The 19,907-nt window shown below is 41.7% G+C and overlaps 1 protein-coding gene across 1 annotated transcript in view; it reads right to left on the minus strand.

Annotated features, from left to right (window-relative positions):
• Positions 1 to 19,620, minus strand: part of LOC124877380 (calcium-binding protein 7) — a 37,309-nt gene extending 17,689 nt beyond the window's left edge. The window contains exon 1 of the mRNA XM_047380503.1: positions 18,729 to 19,620. Coding sequence (XP_047236459.1) covers positions 18,729 to 18,837 — 109 coding nt within the window. The 5' untranslated portion in view covers positions 18,838 to 19,620. The remainder of the gene's footprint in view (positions 1 to 18,728) is intronic.
• Positions 19,621 to 19,907: the final 287 nt, after the last annotated feature.

Consider the following 19,907-nt stretch of genomic DNA (forward strand, 5'->3'; position numbering starts at 1 on the left):
GGAGACCTCGACAGCCCGATCTCCGGATGCTTAGGCTGGCTCTAGGGACGTGGAATGTCACCTCGCTGGGGGGGAAGGAGCCTTGAGAGGGGCTGGACTCTCTTCTACTCTGGAGTGGCCCATGGGGAGAGGCGGCGTGCTGGGGTGGGTTTGCTTGTTGCCCCCCAGCTCAGCCGTCTCGTGTTGGGGTTTACCTCAGTGGATGAGAGGGTCGCATCCCTGCGCCTTCGGGTTGGGGACAGGTCTCTGACTGTTGTTTCGGCCTACGGGCCAAGCGGTAGTGCGGAGTACCCGGCCTTCTCTTCGTCCCTGTCAGGGGTGCTGGATAGTGCCCCTCCCAGGGACTCCATTATTCTGCTGGGGGACTTCAACGCCCACGTGGGAAACCACAGTGACACCTGGAGGGGCGTGATTGGGAGGAATGGCCTCCCTGATCTGAATCCGAGTGGTGCTTTGTTATTGGACTTCTTTGCTAGTTACAGGTTGTCCATAATGAACACCATGTTCAAACATAAAGGTGTCCATCAGTGCACTTGGCACCAGGACACCCTAGGCAGGAGGTCAATGATCGACTTTGTTGTCATATCATCAGACCATCGGCCACATGTTTTGGACTCTCGGGTGAAGAGAGGGGCTGAGCTGTCCACTGATCACCACCTGGTGGTGAGTTGGATCCGCTGGAGGAGGAGAAAGCCGGACAGACTTGGCAGGCCCAAGCGCATAGTGAGGATCTGCTGGGAACATCTGGCAGAGCCCTCGGCAAGGGATATATTCAGCTCCAACCTCCGGGAGAGCTTTGACCAGATTCCGAGGGATGTTGGAGACATAGAGTCCGAGTGGACCATGTTTTCCGCATCTATTGTCAATGCTGCTGCCCATAGCTGCGGCCGTAAGGTCTGCGGTGCCTGTCGTGGCGGCAATCCCCAGGGCGGCTGACGGGTACCGTGGGGCCAAGCATGCCGCGGCCTGGGCGGTGGCAGAGGCAAAAACCCGGGCCTGGGAGGAGTTCGGTGAGGCCATGGAGAAGGACTACTGGTTGGCCTCGAAGTGATTCTGGCAAACCGTCCACCGCCTCAGGAGGGGGAAGCAGTGCTTCGCCAACACTGTTTACAGTGGGGGTGGGAGGCTGCTGACCTCAACTGGGGACATTATCAGGCAGTGGAAGGAGTACTTCGAGGATCTCTTCAATCCTGCCATCACGCATTCCCTGTTGGAAACAGAGGCTGGGGACTCGGGGTTGGAGTCTTTCATCACCCAGGCTGAAGTCACCGAGGTTGTTAAAAAGCTCCACGGTGGCAGGGCTTCGGGGGTGGATGAGATCCGCCCTGAGTACCTCAAGTCTTTGGATGTTGTGGGGCTGTCGGGGACAGTGCCTCTGGACTAGCAGACTGTGGTGGTGGTCCCCCTTCATAAGAAGGGTGACCGGAGGGTGTGTTCCAACTACAGGGGGATCACACTTCTCAGCCTCCCTGGTAAGGCCTACGCCAGGGTATTGGAGAGGAGAGTCCGGCCGATGGTCGAACCTCAGCTTCTTGAGGAGTAGTGTGGTTTTCGTCCAGGACATGGAACACTGGACCAGCTCCATACCCTCTACAGGGTACTTGAGGGTTCATGGGAGTTTGCCCAACCGGTCCACATGTGTTTTGTGGACCTGGAGAAAGCATTCAACTGTGTCCCTCATGATGCCCTGTGGGGTTGCTCCTGGAGTATGGAATCGGGGGCCCTTTATTAGGGGCCATCCGGTCTCTGTACAAGCGGAGCAGGAGTTTGGTTCGCATTGCCGGCACTAAGTCGGACCTGTTCCCGGTGCATGTTGGACTCCGGCAGGACTGCCCTTTGTCACCGGTCCTGTTCATCACTTTTATGGACAGGATTTCTAGGTGCAGCCAATGGCCGGAGGGGGTCTGGTTTGGGGACCAGAGGATTTCGTCTCTTCTTTTTGCAGATGAAGTGATCCTGCTGTCCCCCTCTAGCCAAGACCTACAGCATGCACTGGGGTGGATTGCAGCTGAGTGTGGAGCAACTGGGATGAAGATCAGCTCCTCCAAGTCTGAGGCCATGGTTATTGACTGGAAAAGGGTGGCTTGTCCTCTTAAGGTTGGAGGGGAGTTCCTACCTCAAGTGGAGGAGTTCAAGTATCTCGGGGTCTTGTTCAAGATTGAGGGAAGAATGGAGCGGGAGATGGACAGATGGATCGGTGCAGCTGCCGCAGTAATGGGGGCACTGTGCCGCTCCGTTGTGGTGAAGAGAGAGCTGAGCCGAAAAGCGAAGCTCTCGATTTACCAATCAGTCTATGTTCCTACCCTCACCTATGGTCATGAACTTTGGGTCATGACCGAAAGAACGAGATCCCGGATACAAGTGGCTGAAATGAGCTTCCTCCGTAGGGTGGCCGGGCACTCCCTTAGAGACAGGGTGAGGAGCTCGGCCATCCGGGAGGTGTAGAGCCGCTGCTCCTCCACATCGAGAGGAGCCAGTTGAGGTGGCTCGGGCATCAATACCGGATGCCTCCTGGACGCCTTCCTCGGGAGGTGTTCCAGGCATGTCCCACCGGCCATCAGACTATTTAACTACTCCCATCACAGGAAATAAAACTCTATAAACTCTGTACTCTGAACAATTGGATATAGTATCCTCCCTCTAACATGTGCACGTCTCTCTCTCTCTCTCTCTCTCTCTCTCTCTCTCTCTCTTTCTATCTCTCTTTCTATCTCTCTCTAATATATATATATATATATATATATATGACCAAAATATTTTGTAGTCTTCAGACATGAGACATTGCTTACATCAGACATCACTTATAAGGTGCATTGAACATGTTCTGCACTAAAAGCCTCAAACTAATTTAGCACAATAACTTTCTTATACTTAGGTGTTCTGTGCTACTGCAGCTTTATTGATAAACAGGCTATCATACACAGGGAGGCTACATTGTTTGTTGAGGAAAATTAGGTAGGGAAAAGTTGGACAGAACTGAAACTTAAATTCTATAAAATCCAATTTAACTGAAAATGCCTTAATATTCCCTGATTACAATCTGAAATTCCAAGATGTTCAACCACCACCCATTATTTTACATTGTGTTCTCAGAGGTTCTCCCTCCCTTAACAGGCCTTGTCTCCACCAACACAGGTGTGTCTGACAACATGATTTAGGCTAAAATACATCAAAAAACAACACATCAAGCTGTGATCTTGGAAAAGATGAGAAACAAAGTACTTGACATCTGTCTGTCTGAAAAGCATTACAAACCCATCTATAATGCTTTGGGGGATGGAAGGAATGTTCCCTGTTATATCTGAAATAAACTTAACACAGGATTTCAAAGAAATATCATACCACAGTGGTGATGGTAGTATGATGATCTGGGACTAATTTGGGTGATTTGATAGAACCATGAATTCTGCTGAACACCAGAATGTAGAATGCCTGGCTGTAAGGTCATGGCCTTAAGCTAAAGCACACTCAGGTTATGGAGCAGGGCGATGATCCAAAGCACAGCAGTACGTCTACCTCTTGTTGGCCACACAAAACAATATGAGGGTTTTGGAGTGGCAGGGTTGACTAAGTTGAGTTGCTTTAACAGGCCATTTATGCCCCAATGTGGCTGATTAAAAAACAGTTCTTCAAAGAACAGAAGGTCGAAATTCCTCCAAAGGAACCTAAAAGACTTGATAGTTAATGCAAATGCTAAATGGCAGTTATTACCACTAGGTTTATTCGAATTTGTCAGTCTTTTAATACATGAAATCATCATTTGAAAGCTGTATGTTGTTAACATTTAAGTGTGACAAAAAAAAAAAAAAGAAAAAGAACCAAATACTTTTCATGGCAGTATAAAATGGACATCAAGAAATTGTTTTTGTAGTGGCCTACTTTCCGCATCACTTTCTTTGCTAGGAACCACAAAACAATGGAGCCATTTTAGGCACATCTATAAAAGCTGAACATTTTAAATATTAAGACAAAATAGTAAACAATATGAAGGAAAACACTAGTGACAACTGTTTTGGCAGAATATTTGGCCTACCACTACTTTAGCCACACTCTGGATCTTCTTTTCATTATTGATTGAAATCACACAGTTCATATGATCTTTATTTTTTTTTTATTATTATTATTATTTAAAAGAAATTTTATTGACACATTTTTTACTTTACAGTGCACTGACAGCTCTCGTGCTATGATTTTGCACAAGATGAATAAACCTATTTAAAATAAAAATCCATTTCATTTAGTTATTAGCTTAAATTCTGTGTTATACAGGCTAGTTATGGATTTTTATAAAACTACTGGTGAGAGCAAAACAGCTGAAATAAAGGAGCGGTTCAGAGAATATTGATGTCAATGTTTAAGTTACATTTTTAAGTTATTTTATAACTTTTCTATTTGTATTTATTAGTGTATCTGTGTTTTTGAAATAAAACACATTTTCTAACTAAATAATACATTTTTAGTTAATTATATGTCCTAATACAAGCACTACAATGGGTATAAAAATCTCTTTATACCAATCACAAGAGGTTTTCACAACCTGTGGCTCGCCAGCTGAGGTGCTGGGTCACATCAACCTCTAAGAGACAGCTCATTTCTACTCACATCTTTATCACTATCAATGTCAAGTGGAGCTTTTTCATATACCCCATCCAGGCAGGTGACACATTTAAGAAACCAATTTTGAAATTCATTCCCCCCTGCCTTTCTCTTCGTCTGTCTGGCAGGTTGTGTAAGGTAGCCGTGCATCATGGAGAGTGGGAATGGTTTTGGAAGGAGTAATGTGAAGGAGACAAAAAACTAAGATTTATTTTTTTCAGACTGAATGCTAGGATATAAAAAATGGAATGCCATGAGTTTTTATGTATTTTGTTCAAAAATCTGTTTAGCAATATTCAGGAATATTTTGATGTAATCCACAAATAACTAAAACCCTGCACATTTTACAAGCTACTTATTGCGGTGGAAGCCTAATCTTTTGTTTCTTTATTGATCGATACATTATAATTTCTCATCATCCAATAACAAAAGCTGGTTGAACTGCAGAAAATAAAGTGCCTTGTAAAATTATTCCTCAGATTTGATCAGATTTCAATCTCTGGATTTTGTTAGAATTTCTGCTTGAAAGAACAACTCAAAGTAACGCATAATTTTGAAGTGGAGGGAAAAAGATCTTTTCATAATTACTACAAATAAAATTTAGCAGATAAGACTAAAGGTTCTCCTATATGTTTGCTTTTTCCCCTATATGACTTGAGGAAAACTATAAACAGGACTTTGTTTGCCCCCTTTTTATAAAGGCCAGTTCTGTAGTAGAAGTTGTCCTGTGATTCCCCATTTTTAGCTTTGGATCTCTGCAGCTCTTCTTGAGTCACCATGAGCTTCTTGCACAGGATATTATTTGGTACTAGTGCAGTCCACATTGTACCAATTTTTATTTGTAAACAAATAGCTCCAAAAAAAATATTTGGATTTAAATGTATCATATTGCTGGTCATTTAGAAACCATTCATCTTTAATTCTGTTAATTACTATATAGTAGGTAATTATTTCAACTTTCAACTGACATATTTAAAGGTTTGTACAAGAGGAAGTCTGGAAGAGAGCCCTGCTGATAGAAGTCAATAGCTAAGACGCAGAGATGAGAAAAATAGTTGTTTCACTCTCATAAACACATCTGCTTCATTTCCATACACCACCACAATCCTTAAAACAAGCCAGGGTATCCTCTTCCATTGTGATAGGTCATTTTTTATCATGTGTTTGTGTCAAACTCTTTCAAACAGCATAAGCTTGAAATAGTCCCAACTGACCCCTCAGATGTACACCCACACGCACCACCCACTGATTCTGCACACTATACGTCCTGTCCAATAATCCCTGTCTTTCCTAGCAAATGCCAACATCTTTAAATATCTTCATTTGTATTTGTGTGAGTATTTCACGAGGAAAGGAAGTCAACCCTACAGCTCAGGGCAAAGAAATGAGTCAATGTTTTTGCTGCGGATACTGTAGGAGTCTACCAGAAACATCAACAACGCCTCACAGGCAGTTTATACCATTAGGAACTTGGTAAGTTTAGATGTCAGTCAATGCAATTTGCATTTGTGAAACTGATGGCAAGGAAACAAATGAAGCACTCTTTAATGTTTCAGATATTTACTACTGAAAACAAAACTGTTTCCTGGAACAAAAGAGACTCTGGACTTCTGGGTATTTTGAGGAAATACTCTGATATATATTGTTATGAGTCAAAAAGACAAATGCCTACAATCCAAGAGTTAACTTTATTTTTATTTTTAAATAAATTTGCATGTGGTGATAAATGCTCTAATCATATATTCAGTGCAGTTACTTACGTTGCTCATCCTTTAATGATATATTCTCAAATAATTATGCCTAGGAAAGCCATTCATACGCCTTGAACTTTTCTATATTTCATCACATAACAAACACCAGCTTTTTCTTTTTTCTAAATTTTATCTGGATTTTATGTGACACACCAACACAAAGTAATGCATAAAAAAAGGAAAAGGTTACTTTTTGCAATGTCAGTTTTCTACCATGCACTGTATTTTGCATGTAGGCCAATTAGAGTTTGGCCTCTGCTCTAACCAGAATCAGAATCAGAATCAGAAAAGCTTTATTGCCAAGTACGTTTTTGGACATACGAGGAATTTGTTTTGGCGTAGTCGGTGCAATACAATACAAATTAAACAGTATAAACATATCTACAATATAATATAAATATATGTGTACAGTTTTAAGTGAGTGAGAGTAAATATAGAGCAGTATTGGGTGCGAGAGCAGTACAACAGTGCAGGTGATCATTGTGCAAGTATGGCAGTGCGAGTAAAGCAGGAGTCCAAGCTGAGCGTTAATGTAACGCATAGAGTTACAGGTTACAGGTGTCCTGTCAGCAGAAAAGGGGGGGGGGTGTGGGGGAAAGGGAGAATGTCAAGGTGGTTTCCGGGCTTTGTTAACCAGGCTGGTGGCAGATGGGAAAAAACTGTTCTTGTGGCGTGAGGTTTTGGTCCGGATGGACCGCAGCCTCCTGCCAGAGGGGAGAGTCTCAAAGAGTCTGTGACCGGGGTGGGAGGGATCAGCCAGAATCTTCCCTGCCCGCTTCAGGGTCCTGGAGGTGTAAAGTTCCTGGAGCGACAGTAGACTGCAGCCAATCACCTTCTCAGCAGACTGAATGACACGCTGCAGCCTGCCCTTATCCTTGGCTGTAGCAGCAGCATACCAGATGTTGATGGAGGAGGTGAGGATGGACTCAATGATGGCTGTATAGAATTGCACCATCATAGTCTTTGGCAGGTTGAATTTCTTCAGCTGCCGCAGGAAGAACATCCTCTGCTGGGCTTTCTTGATGAGGGAGCTGATGTTTGGCTCCCACTTGAGATCCTGGGAGATGATGGTTCCCAGGAAGCAGAAAGATTCCACAGTGTCAATTGTGGAGTCACAGAGGGTGATGGGGGCAGGTGGGGCTGGGTTCTGCCTGAAGTCCACAACCATCTCCTCTGTCTTTAGAGCGTTGAGCTCAAGGTTGTTCTGGCTGCACCAGTCCAACAGATGGTCCATCTTCGGCGCCATCTTAGATGCTACACCTTGTTTCTCATGTTTGTTGTATCCCTATATGGCTTGTGGATTTCTTATGTCTTTCTTTTTAACAATAACATGTTCTTCCCACTCTTTAAGACAGGACAGATTTTTCCAGTGCATCATCAATATTAAATAAACTTGTCTAGCTGTACTGTCAACAGAATTTCCCACCTTATTTGTTGATATTTGCAGCTTCTATCTCTATGATCAGCGATCTCCTTGCCAAGGTGTCAAATTCACAGCTACCTCTCAGTAGGGTTACCATACCAATTTCCATTTTTGGATGAAGGAGTAAACAATTCTCTGTGAAATATCCAAAGCTTGAGATGCTGTTTTTAAACTGGGTTTGGTAGGATGTGAAAATGCACACACATTCCTGACCCAAATCCACTTTAAATATACAGAATGATTACATTAAAGCCTAAAGTTTGAGAATTTTTTGGGTGATTTGCTCTGCTAGGCTTGTGACAGGTTGGGCTCAGGGTACACTTTTGTATTTTATGTAGCATACACTAAAACAGGGCTGTACAGCTGAAAGCAACACATCTGTTGTGTGGGTAAAAGAAAAAGAAAATGATTTTTAACTTATATAGATTAATTTTGAGTACAGTGAATCTACTCAATGAGCAGCAGTCAAGTAAGAAAAGGTCTTCAAAAACCTGTTTTTCCCACTTGACTTGTTTTATGTGTAAAGGGTGCTGCAGACATTTAACTTCCTTAATAAATAATGTATTCATATATAATTTTCAAAGAGAAGAGTTACAATACGATAGTTGCTGTGTCAGTTTAATTTTTGTTTTTTTAAATACATTCTAGATACAGTTCTTTGCATGTTTATTGCAACCCACCCTGTAAAAAGTGTCTAGAAGAATAAATTATGCACCATAATCTCTCATTGGTTTTGAATAACCAATTATTAGTGAAAATACATTTATTCAGAAGGGAAAAACAATTGGAAATAATTGAAAACAAAATGTCTTATTGTTTTTTATCAAGTTATAGGTGCCACACTTTACATCTCTACAGTCCAAGGAAGATAAATGCAGCTAAACCTTTTTTCTAGTTACACGTTTTGTTATGTGTTTATTTTTGACTGTGGTAATTCTGATTCTGATTTTGTTCTGTTTCTCTGGTGTATAAATATAAAGTTTAGACCAGCTATTTGTCTAAATTTGCAGTCAGAGTAATGATTACAAAGCTTACAACAATTGTAACTGTGACAAACCATGGTTTTTGAGGACTTATGTTTATCTTGGCCTAATGTACAAGTAATCAGGATTGTAAGGAAGGTCAATTAAATCTCTGTTGGAAAACTGCAGCCAAGAGTGATATTTTTGGTTCATCAGTCTCCTTATCAACTATTACGTTTAGGAGGCATGCCAGGGAAAAGCAATTGTCAGACCTACCATCGCAACAATGCACATGTGGAGTTTGCTAAACATGACTCAGGCTGTAATTAGGAGAGTGTGACAGAGGAGACAAAGTTTGAACTTTTGTGCAACACACACCCCAGGTAGGTCAGAGTGCAACTTAGGATCAATACAGGTCCTTCTCAAAATATTAGCATATTGTGATAAAGTTCATTATTTTCCATAATGTCATGATGAAAATTTAACATTCATATATTTTAGATTCATTGCACACTAACTGAAATATTTCAGGTCTTTTATTGTCTTAATACGGATGATTTTGGCATACAGCTCATGAAAACCCAAAATTCCTATCTCACAAAATTAGCATATCATTAAAAGGGTCTCTAAACGAGCTATGAACCTAATCATCTGAATCAACGAGTTAACTCTAAACACCTGCAAAAGATTCCTGAGGCCTTTAAAACTCCCAGCCTGGTTCATCACTCAAAACCCCAATCATGGGTAAGACTGCCGACCTGACTGCTGTCCAGAAGGCCACTATTGACACCCTCAAGCAAGAGGGTAAGACACAGAAAGAAATTTCTGAACGAATAGGCTGTTCCCAGAGTGCTGTATCAAGGCACCTCAGTGGGAAGTCTGTGGGAAGGAAAAAGTGTGGCAGAAAACGCTGCACAACGAGAAGAGGTGACCGGACCCTGAGGAAGATTGTGGAGAAGGGCCAATTCCAGACCTTGGGGGACCTGCGGAAGCAGTGGACTGAGTCTGGAGTAGAAACATCCAGAGCCACCGTGCACAGGCGTGTGCAGGAAATGGGCTACAGGTGCCGCATTCCCCAGGTCAAGCCACTTTTGAACCAGAAACAGCGGCAGAAGCACCTGACCTGGGCTACAGAGAAGCAGCACTGGACTGTTTTGGAGCACTTCATGCTTCCATCTGCTGAAAAGCTTTATGGAGATGAAGATTTCTTTTTTCAGCACGACCTGGCACCTGCTCACAGTGCCAAAACCACTGGTAAATGGTTTACTGACCATGGTATCACTGTGCTCAATTGGCCTGCCAACTCTCCTGACCTGAACCCCATAGAGAATCTGTGGGATATAGTGAAGAGAACGTTGAGAGACTCAAGACCCAACACTCTGGATGAGCTAAAGGCCGCTATCGAAGCACCCTGGGCCTCCATAAGACCTCAGCAGTGCCACAGGCTGATTGCCTCCATGCCACGCCGCATTGAAGCAGTCATTTCTGCCAAAGGATTCCCGACCAAGTATTGAGTGCATAACTGTACATGATTATTTGAAGGTTGACGTTTTTTGTATTAAAAACACTTTTCTTTTATTGGTCGGATGAAATATGCTAATTTTGTGAGATAGGAATTTTGGGTTTTCATGAGCTGTATGCCACAATCATCCGTATTAAGACAATAAAAGACCTGAAATATTTCAGTTAGTGTGCAATGAATCTAAAATATATGAATGTTAAATTTTCATCATGACATTATGGAAAATAATTAACTTTATCACAATATGCTAATATTTTGAGAAGGACCTGTATGTGGAAAATACACATCATGCCCACTTTTAAACTGGAGATTCTGTGATGCTGTGGACCTGCTTCTCCAAAAAGGGTCTTTGGAGAAGCATCTCGGACAATACGAGAACATTTTAAACAAATATCTGATGCCTTCGGCCAGTAAACTGTGAACGAGTCGTCATTGGCTCTGTCAGTAGGATGTAGTTCCAAAACATACTGACAAATCAAAAACAAAATGATTAGCCAGACACAACATTTACTTTTTGCCATGACAATCTCAGTTCCAAAGGATAATGTAGAAAACCCATGGGTTAAAAGACATTTTATGCATTTTTTTTTTTCCAGGGGTGCCATTAATATGGAGGCAGGACATTATTTTTTGTTGTTTTGGCATACAGTTAAATCCCCACGTGACATTTTTGTTTAGCTTTTCTAAGCAGTTTATTTGTGTTTGTCATCTGACATTACGCTAATGTCACAATGTATTATCTGCAGATGAATAAACTTATATATCTTCACTCTGGTCCCAAAGTAATGAAGGTGTTTTGAGGTCTTTGGAACAATTCTCTTGAGAGTCTCTTAGCAACAGAATAAATGTGTCCATAATTAGGTGAATCATGGTTAAAAAAACAGAATTAAATGTTCCCATTTAGCTTTAAGGAGAACTTTGTTGGTCATGTTGAAGAACATTGAAGAACATTAAGAAATGGCTAAGATATTTTTTCTCTAAAAGTCATCAAGCAGGCCAAACAAAACTAAACCAATAGCAAAATATAACACAGTGCTAATTTAAACTTTGTTGCAGAGGTACAAAGATTGTCAATATTCAAACTGAATATCTAATCTTTAGCTCTGGTGCACAGCACACTGCTTCCATGCACTTACATGATCCCCATTTTGGGAAATATTGCAAAAGCTTTAGACCCAGGAGTATTTTGAAGCTCCATCCAATAGGACTGTTGTTAGGCAGTGTGGAAATGGGCTACCCACTTAATTCCACCTGCAGTGATATTGACACCGAGCTTGTGTGTGTGTGTGTGTGTGTGTGTGTGTGGCTAGTGGTGGAGGAGGACTGAACTATATTGAGCTCCAGTAATATGATCAACTGTTTTTCCATCTTGTGTAGGAGGGGAAATTGAGAATATGGAGTTCAATTCGATTTATGCTCACAACATTGTGCATTAGGGTACTTGCCACCTCCCTCCACATTCTACCCACCTCTCCTTCACAGACATACACAAAAACACACACACAAACACACACACACACACACACACACACAAATATGCAAAATGCAAAAAAAGGCATGCACTGATTATAAAAAGGTTTGTGCCAATCAAAGTGTTGACTGTCCCTACAACCTCAAAGTATAGTGGCATCGGTCCATTCCCAAGGTGTCTGTGGCAGTAATTGAAAATCAAATCCTGGTTTTGAGCTTTCTTTCCCTGTGCACGCCTTGCACACACATTCACATATTCACTGATGTGCAATTTCATTCTTTGACATAGCCCTGCATCCCTGACGGCTGAGCAGATGTATATGACACCTCTGTCTACGGGCCAATTCTCGTCCGTCTATCCGAAAAAGGGAGTGGTGACGAGACACTGTTGCTCAAGCAGCAAGTTTTCTCATCAAGAAGTCCTTTGTGAAACAAAAGCGCTGTCAAAATCCAGTGAAAAGGTTCTAAATGTTGCCCAGTACACATACGAGTTCAAGACTTATCAACGTTTGAAGAGCCAGATGTCAGGAAGCCACAAAAAACAAAAAAAATCTACTTTCCCTGTGTACTGTATACTTTGTGTATACTTTCTTTATTGGCTTCTTGTTAAATCAAAAAAAATCCAAAAAGCCCTGAATGATTTGTTCTGTTGGTCTCAACAGAAGAAATCACTCTCAGAATGCAGGTTTACGGGGTGTTCTGGAGTTTCTAAAAGTAGAACTGGAGGCACATCTTTTAGTTATCTGGCTAAGTGTGATTAAGAGGCCACTGTCACACAGCGTGTTTAGATCCAAAAAAGACCTGGTCAAAATGCAATTTTAACATGGTAGAAAAATCATTTTAACATCATTATAAATAAATAAAAATGAAATAAAATTTGGGTAATCTAAGGGCAATATCACACCAGCACTGTGCAGTTTGCATTAAACAAACAAACAGAGTTAATTTCATAGAAAGGTCAGCATTGTTTTGGCAGATGTGAAAGCTCATACAAACTCTGGTGTTGGAAAGGAGGCAAATTCTTGTCTGCCTGAAGACAGTCTTATTTTACTCGGCAGTGAACACTGGAGCAATTCGCTAACAGTCGCAAAACAAACAGACTCGCCAGCAAACCCGAGAGAAAAAGTGACATTTCTCATGATTTACGGTCATATACTGTATGTGAGGTTAAAACTTTAAAATCCATATTCGAAGTCTGTGTAACCCCGGCAGCATATTACAGTCCCTCTCACCGGGTTTTTTCTGAACTGTTGTGTTGGTTTCATGCATATATTTCAAGAGGTTGATATTGCTCTGCCTTGCTAAACATTCAAAACATTTTAACATTAAATAGCCTGAGAGGATCTTTAAACCAAATATTTATAAATCAATTCTTTTCAGTAAAATTTAATATTTCAGATATCCGGAATGGCATTCTTCCTCTCCACAATGAACATTTCAGCTATCTCAAACCAGTCGGTCAGTTATTTTTCACTGCTTGTTACATAGTGGGTCGTGTGGGGAAGCTGGTGCCTATCTCCAGCAGTCTATAGGCGGGAGGCGGGGTACACCCTGGACAGGTGGCCAGTCCATCGCAGGGCAACAAAGACACACAACCACACACACTCATTTAAACCTAAGGGCAATTTAGAGAAACTAATTAAACTAACAGTCATGGTTTTGGACTGTGGGAGGAAGCCAGAGTACCCGGACAAAACCCACGTATGCACGGGGAGAACATGCAACAACAGGCAACAGTGCTACCAACTGCGCCACAGTGCAGCCCACTATCTCAAACATCATTCTTCAAATTATGTCACACTGTCATTTACTTGCATTGGGTTTGCAGTTGCACCTATTAGAAAACACATTTTTCCTATCTTAAATTAACTTTCTCAATAGCTGAAATTTAATTCTTACTGGGGAAAAAATATCATGTCATGTATTTATAAGAATTACAGAATAATGTGATTTTGAATAAATGTTAAATCAGCTTGCCATACTCACTTGCTTCTCACACTGGCTAGCTTCTTCTGGTGGTACCCCAAATGAACAGCTGTCATAACTGCATGGTGTTGTCCAGACAGTTTAGTATGTTTTCAAACAGGCAGTGTAAAAGTGAATAAAAAAACTAAAAGAAGAAATGACATTTTTCAGCATTCTCTGCCCTTTTGATCATGCTTTCCTAGAGTAAAGGCATCCAAAGTGTAGTTTTGATACAAAATTGTTTTGTTGTAAAATAGTTTTTGTACAGTATCTCAAACAAAGCAATCACTGAAGGCTTGCTTTAACCATCCAGCATTTATGGCAGAATAAGGCTTGTGAAAAACACAAACCTTATTGTGTCGTATGGTGTCGCACACTGTTGCAGAAGCTCTAGGCTCTTCTAGTTGGTGCTTTTTTTTATTTTGATGCGCAGGGGAACAATAAACATCTACAGTCAGCAAAATCTCCTTTAAATAAAAGTTTGTTTTGAACAGCATGTTAGAGCTGAGTTAGTTAACAAAAACACGATCGCGGCAGACATAGCCAGGAGTCCTGGAACTCCTTGGATTACCATTCCCGCGGGAAGGTGATGAAGGCAGCGCTGTGAGCGGAAGCAAAAGTGAAACTGTAGAGCCAGCACACTAGCTAAGCTAAGGAGACAGCGACTTACACCGCAGTTTCCCTGTCTTTTTCTCACACATGCCAGATCCCTTGTCAACAAGATGGATGAACTGAGGCTACAGGTAGCCACAAATAACATCGTGAAACATAGTCGCATTTTGTTAGTCTCAGATATATGGTTGCACTCATCCATCCTGGATTCTGTTATCGAGCTAGGGACTCCGATAAGAGCAGAGGAGTGGCTTTTTTATTCTTGCTTATGCTCCTCTCAGAAAATCTGCTCTTACCATCACAAAATCACAAGATAGGGTTCTATGTTACATCAAAATCTGCACAGACACTGTTACTGTGCAAAAAACATACCCAGGCCTACCCCAACAAGAAGCCCTGGATAACCAGGGTGTCAAGCAGTTGCTGAAGGAGAGAAACAACAACTTCAAGTCAAGCTGTAGGATTCTCTACAACACAGCCTGAGTAAACCTGAAGACAGGCATTAGAAAGCCCAAGTCGGACTATAAGAGGAGGATCAAGGACCACCTGGACGTCAACAACACCAGGCAGGGGTGGCAGGGGATCAGCAGCTCACCAACTACAAGACCAACCTCAGTACTGCTGACACAGATTCCTATTTGGCAGGGGAGCTGAATCTCTCATTTGCCTGCTTTGAGGTGGTGCCAATAGAGGCAGCTATATCCCACAGCCCATGGCAGCTTTACCCTCACTGTGAAAGGAGCATGAGGTGAGGCGTATGCTGCAGACTTTCATGCTGAGGAAAGCTGTTGGATCCGGCAGTATCCCAGGACAAGTGCTGAGGGACTGCGCTGATCAAGTGGCCGGAGTCCTCACCCCCCGAAATTCTCCATCATTGTCCCCCTTCCCCAGGAAGCCCCACATTATTAGCCTTAATGACTACCAGTCAGTTCCACTGACACCAATGGTCATGAAAGGCTTTGAATATCTGGTAAGGCATCACATTACATCACTCCCCCCCAAAGCTTTTTACCCCACCAGTTTGTCTGCAGGGTTAATAGACTCACTGAGGATGCAATAGCCCGTTCCATAGTCCCATCTAGAGCAGCGAGAGAGCTTTGTGTGGCTGCTTTTTGCGGACAGACTGGTGGACAAACCTGCATGTGTGTCTACAGCTTCCCGTCAGGCCACAGTCAGAGGGTCAGACTGATTCAACATACATATTTGCCCCTCAGCCTAAGCACCAGCTCTCCAACTTGCTGCTCAACATCTCCAAGACCAAGGAGATAATTGAGGACTATAGGAAAAAGAGGATGGACATTTCACCACTGAAAATCAGCGGGGACTGTGTGGAGAGGGTAGTTGAGTTCCGCTTCCAGGGAGTTTACATCGAGGAGGATCTAACCTGGAGCCTAAACACCTCTGAGCTGCTGAAAAAGGCCCAGCAGAAACTGTACTTCGTGAGGGTGCTTAGGAAAAATAACATCACACAAAGAATGCTGGTGTCCTTTTATCAGTGCTATATTGAGACCTACTGCATCCGTGTGTGGTACACCAGCTGTACAGTGGCTCAGAGGAAAAGCTCCAGAAAGTCATGAATGGGGTCCAAAAGATTGTTGGCTGCCCTCTCTCCACACTTGAAGAACTTCAAAAGGCCCATAACTCCAAAAGACCCATAACATCATAAAGGACACTTCACATCCAGGTCACACTCTGAACAGTTACCATCAGGCAGATGATACAGATTATTTAAGTAAGGACAAGCTATATTCAAAAAACAGTTTCAATCCATCAGCAATAGTTAAACTCAGCCAGAATGTAAAGGAGATGCAATTATGGCAATGTGAAATCAGTATGAATGTGTTTTTATTTTATCTTTTTATGAACTGCTTCTATTTTTCTATTTTTACATAAATTATTTATTGCTCATGCACAGACTAGATAGTTGTTTTCTCAATTTCATTGTACTTGTGACAATGACAATAAAGGATACTGTGATTATGATTCTAAATCTCCCATCTGCAGCTCATTTGTCCATCTTTGAAAAGTTGGAAACATGATGGTGCTTGAAGCAGCATTTGTCTTCATGAGCTGAACGCTAAACAGTTTTAAAGCACAACCCTTGATCTATAAGTAGCCCTGTATGCATCTGTTAAGCCTAATGATAAATCCAATGCTTTGTTAGGTTTACTGTATTTCTCCCATCCTGTCCCATATAAACCTCACATTGTCCAGTTAACTAAATGACTGTGTAGGGAAAGCCTTCCACTTTCACAACCTGTGAGACTTCTCGCCTATATGATCACTAATGATCTCCAACAACTGAGACAGCCCCGTTTTAATGCAACACTCTCAGCTCCTATGTGCTGCCTGCAAATCATGCTGGTGCTTCTCCTGTCGTACCACCAGCACAAGTTTAGCTGTAAAGCCCAAATGACTGTGTGTTTCTTGTGACAGCATGTGTGCAGCAGGCACAAGCAGATTTGATTAATTAGAGTTTAAATGAAGTGTTGTCTGTTTATTGCACTCCAAGCTTGATTGAAAATTAAATTGGGATGGTGGGAGGGGAAACAGAGATCCACTTTTTTAACAACCTTGGTTTCTCCTGGAGTCAATATCGATTACAAAATAGGGGACAGCCATCTTTTTTTCATGGTCTCTAGACATTTTACAACAGCAAAGACACTGCTTAATGTAACACTCTGAGAATAACCTAAACTGATTTTAACATGTCAGTTTTTTGCTTAAGGAAAAATGCTAAACAAATTTTGCAAATGTTTTCTCGCTCTGTTGTTCTGAATATGCAGTTATTTAAACTAAGTTGGAGTGTTGGGACTGACCTTTCGGGAGTCAAATAAATTTATATCCCACCTCTTTTTGTTTTCTCATTATTGCAATGTTGGTTAACTTTTCATTTGAATTCCTGTTGGGAACAAGTTCATCTTTGTCTGTATTATGAAGGCAGATGTTTATGTGTAAGAGTTACAATACAATTCCATTGGCTTCTTTGAAAAATCTGCACCACCACCCAAAGAAAATGTGTTTTTGGAACGAAAAATAACTAGGTATATACATTTCTGCCATTGTCTCAATATGAATGAAGCAGGGGCACAGTTTGTGTCTGAATCTGGCCATTAGAAATTTTCAAAACAACTATTGTTCATTGTGCTGCATTTTCAACAAGGCACAAATTCAAATCTCTGAATTTGTATACCAATGCATTCAAATCTGTAAATATGCCTTTTGAGCATAATGGTGAACACAGTGTGCATTTTAAGATGAAAAACGAGGAGAGAAACCATTAACTGTTGTTTTCTTAGGGGTTAAGGGACTTCAGCTCTGTAAAGAAGTTGCAGGTAAATGTTATAACCAGTTCATGCTTTTTTAAAACAATATTTTGCTTGTTTGTTGATGAAATTTCTGCTACTTCTTCTTGAATTCAGCATTTGACAGCCATTCCATTCCAATGTTGCTGAGTTTCAATTTAAGCACACATTATTGTTAACAACATAGTGACTATATGATCATCTGAACACAACAGCAATGGTAAAGATTGGAGTAGAGCAACCCAAGATGTATGAAAGTAATAATTGAAAGTCAGGCTTCTTGCAACACCTATTGATTTTTCAACTGCTATTTGAAGACCTAATACATTTGTTTCATGCATTTTGTGCATGCTTTAATATGACCCCTGACAATCTTTCTTATTGGATTTTAGGAGAAATTATGTCAGTAGTTTATCGAATAAAACGTGTTTATTTTACTTATATGCACTCCTATAAACAGTGAATCAGAAAATGTAAAAATGAAGCAGTAGTCTCTTTTTTTCCCAGTTCTGTATTTATGTCACTGCTCGTTCTTTTAAAAACTGATGTTTCATAAACATATAAATCACAAATGTTGATACTGATGTACCAGCTGTCACATAATATGATGAAGCAGCAAAAAATTTACATATGCAACGAATCATGACCTTTAGGAGATGTGTGTTTCCAGGTTTAATGAGCCAGGAGAATTAGGCTTCTGTAAATCCAGTTGTTGCCCACAAGTCCCAGATTTTTTCAGAAGCAACACGTCATTACAAAATATCTTTGAGGAAAAATGTGACTCTCTGAATGGGTTGTAGACTTAGGTGGGTAGCTTGAATGTAATATTTGCGTTAAATAGTTGGCAAAGTTGGATTATTTGGCTAATATTCTTACATTCAACCAAAAAATTAAAAAAATATTATGAATAAATAAAACTAGAAAATCAATAAATACAACTAGAAAAGCCCATCTGCCGGACAGCTGTCCAAGGTCCTGACCGTGAGTACCATGCAACTACCTGCTGGAGCTCACCGCCTCAAACGCTACTGTATGACCCAGTCATGAATGAATTCACACAGTCAATATTCACTCACAACCCTGAGATGGCCGTCAGCTCCGTGTGAACAGGTGCATTCTCACCTTCAACCTCGTCTTCGGGCAGGTTCACCGGGGCGCTGTAGGAGAGGATGTCGGGGATGGTGCAGATGCCCCGGTACATCAACGTGGAGGTTACTGGATGCATCGGCATGGCTGCAATCTCTTTCTCCCACCGCCACTCTCGTCATACAGAAATTGTCTATAGAGATGATTCCAACTTCCCCCCGCATTCACCGAGGGAACCGAGCTGCGTGTCCATGGATGGAGAGCTTGGGGGTGAATTGGGAGATGCAGTGAATTGCGCAGGGCGTGCGCTTCACTCTTCTTTCGGGTCCATGAATGAAGAGCTAAAGAAATGTAGAGGGTGTCTTACCTCACTGCAGTTCAGTTCAAAACAATATAGCCATTTGAAAAGTGCACGCTGCGCGCAAATGCGTTGACCGTTACACGACGATTGGTTCAGACGAGCTCCACATTATGTAGCGGAGGGTGTTTCTCCCTGATTTAAGCAGGCATTCCTTAAAAAAAATAGGAGGTTTCAAATCATCTGACTGCCTGGTATTAATTCTGCTTTCAGCAAATCTACGCGTCCACTTGTTGGATTGCTGCAAGCGCGCTCACTTGACGCGCTCCGATCTCAAGCTCCAGATGCACTCCCACCTTCTGAAAATACGCGATAAAACCTCTTCGGTGTGGTTAATAACATGGGCTATTAAAAATATTTGGAAAGATGACGGCTATAAAATGCTCGGATATTCATAAACATTAATTGATTTATCGTTCCCTAATTGGTCACTGGCACAAAGGCGCTACGATCCAGATGTTCAGGGTTGAAGGAGGTCGAATAAAGCTCCGAGTATGAAACATAAATGCGTTCCCTTTCCTTTCCCTTTTTTGCTCTTCTCACCGTCTTAATCAGGCTTCATGTACGCATAAACACACAGACCCCCACACACAGACTTTATAGGAGTAGGCAATCCCCTGATGTAGCACAAACACACACGTTCCCTCCGCTCTTCTATGTATTCAACTGTTTCTCTGACTATTCTGTGCCCACTGGGCATTAAAAAAAAAAACTGACGAACTGATAACCGTTTACCTCTTTACTATAATATAGCAAATCAATACATTGCTAAAGAGAAACCAACTTATTAAACTCGTATTATGAGACAGAACTGCTGGCCTGCGGTGACTGTACACAATAACGCTTTAGGTCAGGAA

This window comes from Girardinichthys multiradiatus, chromosome 12, assembly GCF_021462225.1.
Source record: "Girardinichthys multiradiatus isolate DD_20200921_A chromosome 12, DD_fGirMul_XY1, whole genome shotgun sequence".
Taxonomy (NCBI): domain Eukaryota; kingdom Metazoa; phylum Chordata; class Actinopteri; order Cyprinodontiformes; family Goodeidae; genus Girardinichthys; species Girardinichthys multiradiatus.